At 39.1% G+C, this 10,295-nt stretch overlaps 1 protein-coding gene across 2 annotated transcripts in view; it reads right to left on the bottom strand.

Annotated features, from left to right (window-relative positions):
- Window positions 1–6,781: 6,781 nt before the first annotated feature.
- Window positions 6,782–10,295, bottom strand: part of LOC113007925 (obg-like ATPase 1) — a 46,945-nt gene continuing 43,431 nt past the window's right edge. For both annotated transcript variants that reach the window (XM_026144988.1, XM_026144989.1), the window contains 2 exons: window positions 9,241–9,363; window positions 6,782–7,245 (listed from right to left, as the gene is read on the bottom strand). In XM_026144988.1, the coding sequence (XP_026000773.1) occupies window positions 7,144–7,245; window positions 9,241–9,363 (225 nt within the window). In that variant the 3' untranslated portion in view covers window positions 6,782–7,143. The remainder of the gene's footprint in view (window positions 7,246–9,240; window positions 9,364–10,295) is intronic.

The raw sequence follows: 10,295 nt of genomic DNA, 5'->3' as shown, positions 1-10,295 counted from the left end.
AAAATCGCATTGGTGACTCATACAGGAGGTCACAAAAGAACCTAGAACAACATCTGAAGGACAGCAAACCTGACTTGCCTGAGTCAGGTCAACTTCAGTGTTCAACAATAAGAGGGAGACTGGGCAAAAATGGTATTTATCTGAAAGTTTCAAGGAGAAAACCACGAAGACTTGTTTCACATTTGCCAAAAAAACATCTTGATGCTCCTCAAGGCAATTTTGGGAACATATTCTAGGGACTGACATTACAAAAGTTGACATTTTTGGAAGGTTTGTGTCCTGTTACACATGGCGTAAATCTAACATAGCATTTGATAAAAGCTACGGAAGCGTAGAGCTGCCACCCAGGCAAAAGAAAAATAGAGCTATATCACGTTATAACGCGAAAAGTTTATTGTTCTAACCATATACTTTTCACGTTTCAACAACATAAAATCACGTTATTACAATTGACATAATTATCACATTCATGTAATATTATATTTATATTGTAAGAACGTGAAAGTTTTTTTTGTTATAACGTGATAATTATGTACATTGTAATACGTGATATTATGTTGTTCAAATGTGAAAAGTATATTGTACTAACATGAAAAGTATATTGTTAGAACAATAAAGTTTTCAAGTTATATTGTGATATAGCTGTATTTTTCTATTGCCTGGGTGGCAGCTCTACGCTTCCGTAAAAAGCAGTCACACACGGTGGTGGTAATACGATGGTCTGGGGCTGCTTTGCAGTTTCAGGACCTGGAACACTTGTCGTAATTGATGGAACCATGAATTTTGCTCTCTACCAGAAAATCCGGAAGGAGAATTTCCAACCATCAGTTTGTGCCATGAAGTACAATACACTTGGGTTATGCAACAGGACAATGACCGGAAACACACCAGCAAGTTCACCTCTTATTAAAAAGAAATGGGACACAGATAAAATATTACAAACTGTAATCTGAAAAGTAACTAGAATTAGAATAGAATAGAATTCAACTTTATTGTCATTGCACATGCACAGGTACAGGGCAACGAAATGCAGTTTGCATCCATCCAGAAGTGCTTAGTGATATAGATATATTACAATATATATTAGCAATAATATAGATATGTAAGTATATTACAGAAATGGGTCTATTATGTTATAATGTACATGGTATGAAGTATGTTGTGAATATTCTATAACTATAAGTATGTACAGGCTGTAGTGAGTACAAGCTATGTACAGGATATGGACAGGATATAAATATGAAAAACTATACAGAATATGAAATAAATAACTTTACAGGAATCTGAGATATACAGCTATACAGAAATGGGAACTATGCAAGTTGTAAACAGTTGTAGGGTTAAAAACTACAACTGTTTGACAAATGTAGTGAAGTGAAACTTGCAATATTCCTCTCCCTGTTAAAGAAGGAAGATTTTATAAAGTTGCTTAAAAAGGGTGTACTAAAACCATATTTGTTACGTCCCAATGTGGCTAATGTTTTGTCATTTGTCACAGATCATGGGACCACAGGTCCTGCAGATCAGCCTACCATTTTGCAAGAAAACATTAGAGATGGCTGCTGTGAAGTCACACATTTAGAAGCAATCGAGCTAATGCAAATATCAGGTGTTTGGGTTTCTTTTCATTAGTTTCAGCGACCATGTACAAAATACACGAATCGCATGGTTTGTATCCAATTTAGCTACCAGTTAATTTCCATCTGCAGTTTCCGGGCAGATAAAAAACAGTAAGATGCAGTTAAAATCAGTCAGCAAAGCACACAGACAAATATTTCCCTGCTCACACATTTATGCACATACACACATATAAGGACCCATGGAAATAAAAGATGAACAACACAAGTATCAAAATGTTAATCAATCAAAAAGTGACTCTAATTTAATCGACCAAACCACTATTATCTTTGCTGGTGCCATAACTTAGGAATATAATATTTTTGTGTGTACAAGGTTTTTAATTTCTCATCATGCAAAGTAACAAAAGGGTGGATTTTGACTAAAAACTCAGTTAGTGGCCTGCTGGGACTGAACTAATACAACTGATGGTTTGTACTGAGTCAGAATGCTAGATTAGCTTATACATATTTTAAAATTTAGGGAAGAGATTTACTCTACTCTTTAAGGCGATGATATGTGAAATTCCGATTCTGAATTCTCCCACGATGCATATGGAAATAGGAAGTTTTTGTGTCATTTACTTGGGGATAAAACACATTTGAGACAGAATCTGAGGTTGTATTTGACTGGATTTCTTCCCCTCCGTCTGATTGTGCGTATTACAACATTGTGAAAGTGCATTGAAATGAGAGTCTGCATGCTATTGTATCTGCTCTGTGGCTGTGATGCTATCAGGACCCCACTTCTCAGTATTATTTGTGGTGTGTCAGTTCCTCACAGTGCGCGACTGCAGTGAGGCTATTTCTCCCAACCTTCAATTCAAACTTGGCCCATTACAGCCAGACTACAAAAGCACTTTCCGTGCACTCAGGAGCTCACGGCAGTGAATGGTGGATATTTCCAATCACTCTGCTGTCAATCCAAATGTCAGGTAAACACAGGCCAATGGAAACAGCTTTAGAAAAACCTTGCAGCTACGTCTGTCTTACTCCAGGAGACCTTGGAAACGTATCAACAATTTCTACAGACCTCGAAGTTAAAGGGAAGAGTCAAATATCCTAAAAACAACACAAATGCAACACTCTGGTGGATGCAGTGGCCTACAAGAGGCAGGTTACTGCTCTTGTGTTTGTCTTTAAACCTGTGAGTATTCTCTAGAGCCATAGCTACAAACAAAGGAAATTAGATTGTATTGACAGATCTTGTATGCACCTCATGAGATGAATCTGAAATCTGCAGAGCAGTTACCCAGTGGACGTTTCATTTTGTCTGTAAAAGTTCAGTGTAGCATGGGCAGAAATGACCTTTTAACTAGGACCTTTAAAATACTATGCAAATGCAATGTTTTATTAATAAACTCTATGAAATTATAGTTGAAAGTCTATAAAAGCAAAGCAGTCTGTTGCAATGCAAAAACTTCTCTGCAGCAGCTTCTAGGAGTGGACATTGCTTATGTGGCACATAGTAGAAATAAGAAAGATAACTGAGTGAGTCCACAAAGGCTCTGAGTGTTTCGTATTAACATATTGACAGTTGTTTTCATGAAGGCCAGTCCAAGAGAGAGTGACCCCACAGAGAGAAACTGCCCTACTGGGGGCACTGTAAATGGGTCCAGAGAGAAAAAATTGAAACTGGTGCAGAATGAAGAAGTGTGGATGGAATATCAAATGTGTGTCAGACACAACTATGAAGCACCTGAGACAGGAACAATCATACCGTTCTTTGTCAGAGGCGCTTTATACAATGAGGGCTGAGGTCAAACGTAGCTACTAGAAAACTTTTTATGATATTCTTATTGTGGAAGTTCAACATCCTGTCAACACAGAGGATGTGTGGATGCATTTCCCATTCGGGATCACAATCGAACCTATGAATTTTATTTAAACATATAAGGATAGACGGTTCTTTGATAGTAGATTGCATGGCACAAAAGCAAAGGTTAAACAACGACCAGCAGGCACAAAGGTGGAAAGTATGAAAAGACATACATTTACAAACATAAACAGCAGCTAGACAACCAGCAGTGCGGTAAACAGCGGAGCAAGGGTGCAGCACAGAGTGCAGCAACGTGGTATAAGTTTCTCAGATACACATTATGTGTCATTGTGGAGTAGATTCAACCTGACAGCATAACCGAAAAGTCACCATTGTTTAACAGAGTAAAAACATTTTATTGAGAAGAATGAAGTATAAGTAGCAGAAAAGCCAAAATGCAGCGTTTCCATATGAGGACACAACGTCTCAGGAGGTTAAACTCGGTGGCCACAATTACAGCTACACAATTAATTGTAATGCAGTTCCATATTTTTGCATAGTAAATAATGCCTGGCATTATGCTCAGTAATGACAAAATAGAGGACACAAAACACCTAGTCCAGTGCAACACCTTTACTTGTCACCTTTATATATCAACTATAAGATTATAATTATGGATTTTAAACTATTAGTAATTATAGTTTCAGAGGTGGTGCTCTGAATTGCAATAGATTTTGCAGGTGTGTGTAATTAAGAGGCCAGTATATATGCACAGCAGTTAGAGCAGCACGTAACAGTAAAGGTGGGAAGATGCACAGGAGTCGTTTCTTGGACATTACATAGACGATGTAGCCGTTTATTGTTTAAATGATGGTTTGCTGCATTTTGTGTGATAGTTTAAACACCTAACTTGTTATTAAGACTGCGACCATGATGGCACAGAAAGGAGATTTGTGATGTGGCAACAATAAAGAAAAAGAGAAACTAAATTCCAGAGGTTATGATTTAAATACTCTTTTCTAAGCTTCCTCTCAGCTGTTTATGGCATTCTTTTCACTCAGCACTACGTTGGACAATGTTTTATCACCCTGACTGTGGGAGCAATAAATCAAAGCATGGTAGTTCAACATGAAGGAGAGGAAACGCTTGCATGAAGTATCATATGTGAATGTAAACTTTTTTTCCCCCCTTAAAGTCCAATCCTGCTTCCGTATTACCTCCATTCAGCGTACGGCATTTGGCACACAGAGAAGTCACACAATAGCAGCAATTACAACATGGCAACATTTTTATTGTTATCCAAAATAGAGATAATTTCCTCACAGTAATAATATGATACAGCATGTTTATAATAACCATTGAATTTCCCAACACGATCCCTCGTGTGTAGTTACTGCTCTGAAAAATGCCATAGTTATTTATATGTTTATTTGTTATAACTCACACATTCCGTTTAAAAAAATAAATAAAAAAATCTTCAAAGCTCTTTGGTGTCCGTGTGATTTACAGCAGCAGGCCGCAGTCTGTTTTGTTGGGTGTGTGTTTTAAAGTGAGCTTTCCACTCTGTGTCCTTCTTGGTTTGATGCCACTGTGGTTTGCCTCGGGGCAGAGTGGCACCACTTGATTGATGGTGCTGACGGCACATTTGTACCAGCAGAGATTCTGTCACATTTCTGGGCTCGTTTCATGAGCCCTGCCGGGCAGTTTTTACAGTCCTACCTATGTCACCCGGTAATGTTTACGGATACTTTAACACGGGTTTGTTTTTGCTATTAACTGTGAGGTTGTGCATATATATATATATATATTTTATAATGTGTTCCATGATGTCAGGACACCCAATGACTTTATAATTCATGAATCCTTGCTTCTTCTGTGACAGCAAAATTATTGGTATCAAATCCTGAAACAGCATGTTGAGGACTTTTTCGGTCTGGTGTTTTGTTCCTATACTGCATCTGCATGATTCTAAATAGCTTTATTACTTGCCCTGAAAGGATTTATTGTCACTTTATGAAAAACAAAATACTCCATGACCCAGACCGCTGGGAACAACTCATCAATCCCCGAGCCTCAAAACTGCAGCAGATGAATAATCTTCTGTGTTGGGTTTAGGTTGGCCAACACCAATACCACCCCGAGAAGAATGCAAAAACAGTTTAGTCTCAAGCCCCCATTGTGCTCTCCAGAGGATTTGTATGGTTTCACTTAGAAACCAGTCAACTCAAAGCAGTCCGTCGTAAAAGCATATACTGTACGCGAGAGCTCTAAGTGTTGGTAGCAATAACATTCTTGGTCTGCTGCAAGAAATTTCAGTGATTAAAACCACTGGTTAATGGTAAAGCTACCAAGAAAAATAAGCTTAATGTTATTTGATACACATGTTGTCATCCGTCATTCTTTCTAAGTAACCACAATAAACACTATCCTATATTTTGCCACTGATCTCAAACTCTGAAAACTATAATCCACCTTATTTCCATGACAAACACTATGCTTTGTAGTGCGAGCACAGGCTCCACTCCATAAAACATCCCATCCAAAAAACTTGGATATGCAATACTCTTTCTGAAAAATGACCATTTTTATTCAATCTTTTTGTTCCCATCAAAAAGCCATTTTTTTCTCCGCAGTCTTAATGGTTACAAGATATTCAGCAAAGCACTGCTGATCTGCAGCTCTTTGTTCAGACTCCCACGGAGAATACAATCTTACTTTGGAGCACTGCGGCTGCAGCCATACAATTCCATCAGCATAAACGCTTCACAAACACTTACACACAAAGTATAGGGGGTGAGAAAAACACTACTTCAGACAACAGGAATCGTTTTCTGGTTGTGCTTGTGGATTGTATCAACTTCTATTTTCATACCATACAGAATATACTAAAAGCTGGAGTTTTTATTTTTATTTTTGTAAAAATATGGCTTGTATGAATATTTCTTGGATTTTTTTGTGTGTGTGTGCAGATGTGTATTTGTTGTTCAAGGATGGGAGTAGGAAACTTTAAACATAAAAAATGTGCTATTCTTATTTTTTTTTTTGTTTTTTTTGTTTTTTTTTTGTTTTTTTTTAGGGACAGAGTCAAAAAGCTGGTGGCATAGTGAAAGAGAGCACATGTATAATATCATACAATAATGTCATAAAAATGATAAATGAAAGGTTAACTCAGTCTCTTTGCAAATAATCATTTAAAGTGACCATTTCTTTTGGCCAAGACACCTGCATCCAGCATGTGCCCTTCCAAAATCAGCTTCAGTTAACAGATTTAATTATAATTGTCCCCTCTATGCTACAGTCAGTGTCAGCTGTGTCTTTTAATTCTCTAATCAGCGGTCGGCAGGACCGCTATCACTATCCCCATGCAGCTTCCCACTCAATACAGACATCCCAAAACACACACAGATTGGTTTTGTCAAATGTTTTATTGAGTGTAGACATCTGGGCTACTGTAAAACATGCATTATCTGCAGAAGGGGGAGAGGAGCAGGTGGCATTGTCCCCGCTGTCAGCTGTGTCAGTGCTGGCACCCGTGATGGAGATTAATGAAGTATCTGGAGAGTAATATGCTCCTTCAAATGCTGCTACAATTTGGAGTGGGGGCCGATCCTGATCTTAAATAGCAAAGCTGTCAGAGTTTACTGAACCTGTGCCTTGGCACACGAGTGGGGGATTCAGTCCTACAGCATGGAAAACAAAAAGTGTAAAAGTGGCCAGATATAAGGCAACAAGACAGTCAGTTGTGCAAACAAACGCATTGTTCTTGCGTCACTTTTTCTTTGGTGCGTTCGGCGCGTTGAATTTAAAAAAGATGATGTCTCCATCCTCGACGATGTAGTTTCTTCCCTGCTGTCTGTATTTACCAGCTGCCTGTGGGGTTAAAAAAATAAAAAGAATCATTAAAATAATATAAAAGATTGTAAGCTGTATGCTAAGAAATAGCTAGTCTGTCATGTGGATGAACTCGAGCAGATTAAAAACTCTTTATAATTTAAATAATATTAGAAAAGATTTAACTTGAACTAAAATTACACTTGCAAATGTTCATCTACACATGCATACACACTCACACACACACGCCTGCACAGGCGCACGCACGCACACACAAGTGCACGCATGTTTTGTTTGAGGGGTGCCTGAATTCCCACTGAGTGATAATCCTCTCTTCTGCCCATTTCAGTTTCATGTGCACAAGCACAAAATGTTAATAAGTCTTTGATTACAGCACTATAAAACTTCTCAAGGAAACAAAATAAGTTCTAACATTTCTTTTGTGTACAGTAAGTGTTTGTTCTCCTTCCCGGCAAACTCAAAATAATTGACTTGAAGTGCTAATACGGACAGGTTTATGCATTCTGGTTCTGCACAGTGCACAATTAATTAGAAGAATCAATGTCCCTTTAAAGGCTCAGGAGACCATTTAATCCAAGCTCAATACCACCAGAAACACTGGATGGAGAGGGAGACAGGAAAAAAAATCAATGGCTATTTGTGATTCCTGAGTATGTATTAAACCAGACACGTCTAACTGGTTCATTTGCACTTGAAAGCAGCCATCTGGAGCAGCAAGCTTGGCTTAAGCAGATATGATTACTAATAATGTGATATCCCTGTACACTGGCCCTATTCAGACAGCCTATTCCCACAACTGGCATTAAATAGCATGGACCTTAATGCCACAGTCAGAAACGCTCCATGTTCTTCTGAGGCTCAAAAAGGGATTAGTAAGAGAGCATGCAGTAAGGACCTGACACTGAGATCTCAACCTCTGATAACAATGGCGAAACCCCCCAGAGACTTACATATTTCGCTCTCTTTTTGCAGCTTATGGAGGGTGTGGACAATACACTGCCGATGCATTAAATATCAAATATTTATTAAAAAGGACTTGAATAGCAAGGAGATTTAAATGTTTTTTTTTTTTTGTGCTTCCTTTCCACACTGGTCCCCGTGGGCCCTTTGTGCCACCATAATTACATTAGTTGAGTCTGTAAGTGGGCACATGGAGTTGATGGTGGTGATAGGGGGATTGCGACAGCATGGCTTACAGCTGCTTCGCACAAGTGTTGCACATAAAATCAGAGTCACTTCTGCTTTAATTAACTGAGATTTAAAAGTAGATTTTTTTCTCGTTAAAGAAAATAAAGGATTGAAAAAAAAGTGCACCTTTAATTTAAAAGGCATCCTACAGTGTCGATGAACTCATTATTAACCGTGTGCATTCGATAAGTTGATTGCAGTTTGCAGATTTTAAACAAATTTTCAATGTCAAAGTACAACTTGGAGCAGGAAAGAAAAGTATTGTGTTGCCTTTAGCAGTGAAATGACTTAATACACTTGATAGGTGTGTCCACAAGGTGCAGTTAAAAAGGTCAAAACAAACACTGCCCATAAAAACAGAAGACATGCAAGTCACATTTCTGTGCTGCAAACCATGAAACAGTCCTTATTTAAGGAATTTCACACTTTATTTAACTTGCCGCTTTATATCACTGTCACATGCCTACAGTGGCTTGGGGATTTGGTAACAGAGAGCTCTAAGCTAACAGCGCACTCTGTAGATCTGATCAATGCCTGGTGAGGTGAAGAAGTGCTTCCTTGGAGCGACTGCGCTGAGCCACGAGCAAGAACTACCATCAGCCAGTTAAGACACATTGTGATAAAGATATGCACAGCTGGAGCAGAATGGCAGTGTTTAGAGCCAGAATCAGCTGGCTTGTCAGGAGTGGTGCTGGAGTGTGTGCAGTAATTTCTTCCCCTGAGTAAAGGTGAAGAGCAGTTTTCAGTAGGAGCTGTGTGGCGACTGTCAGCTCCACTGATCACAGGAGACTTCCCCTCATCTCCTCTGGCACCCTGACTGCTCACCTTGACAGCACTCTCGCTGCCTTCCTCTTTAAAATCCTGGAATTTCATTACTTCCGCCATAATGAAGCCCCTCTCAAAGTCTGTGTGGATCTTCCCCGCAGCCTGTGGAGCCTTAGTTCCTTTCTGTCACAAGGAAGGAAAAGAGAGGACAAATGAATTGTTTTGGAGAAGATGGATTACAGCATGCGAGCGACACGGTGTTTGATGGGGTGATAGCGTTGTGATCACTCTGGGGGTGATTTTCAGTCGGGGGTATTCTTGCCTCAGTCCTGATTTCTGGATAGCTTTCCACTCAGTTGTGACCTGCTAGGGTAGCCTGGATACCGATAAGGACCCAGCACTGCTATCAATGCCTCCTGATTCCCATTCCGTGGTGGTATTGATTTCTGTCCAAGCAATCTTGCCTCATTGTGGGTCGCTGCTCGGCTCTCTGGTCATGACAGCAAGAAGACCCAGCATTGCAGTGAGAAGCAAGCGTGGTATAGACCCCACTGCATCAGGCCTTTACTATTGTGAGAGTTTGGTAATTCAAATTCAGCTCAACCCTTCAGTGGTATTTCACTATGTTGAATGTACTCCTGTGAGTTTTGGAGTATTATAACTTTTTACATTTACACAGCAGAGATTTGATATTAACTGGAGCTGTTTGAGATTTCAATTTACATGTAACAGTTTAATAGATGTATAAAATATGTATATATAATTTATATATTGCACTTTGAGCCCTCTCTAACACTCCAAGACAAAACTGGTGACTGACAAAATGTGCAATTTATATGCGTTGAAATAATGCTGGGTGGAAATGACAAATGACCCAAATAAGTGACGTGGCTGCTGTGCATCATTATGACTCCTGCCTGTCGACCTGCTCGCTCCCTCTCTGCTCTGCAGCTCCGTGCTCAGAAACTGTTGAGCAGTTTTAATTATGTATATAATCAGGTTGGGGTCAACATATTTCATGCCAAAAGAATGATGCGTATTTAATGACTCTAATACATTACCATCTACTTGCAATCTCATTGACGGAGTGCTTGTGAGTTTAACTACCATTAATC

This window comes from Astatotilapia calliptera, chromosome 16 (assembly GCF_900246225.1).
Source record: "Astatotilapia calliptera chromosome 16, fAstCal1.2, whole genome shotgun sequence".
NCBI lineage: Eukaryota > Metazoa > Chordata > Actinopteri > Cichliformes > Cichlidae > Astatotilapia > Astatotilapia calliptera.
Note: the sequence above shows the minus strand (reverse complement) of the source record. Positions and strands in the feature narration are given on the sequence as shown.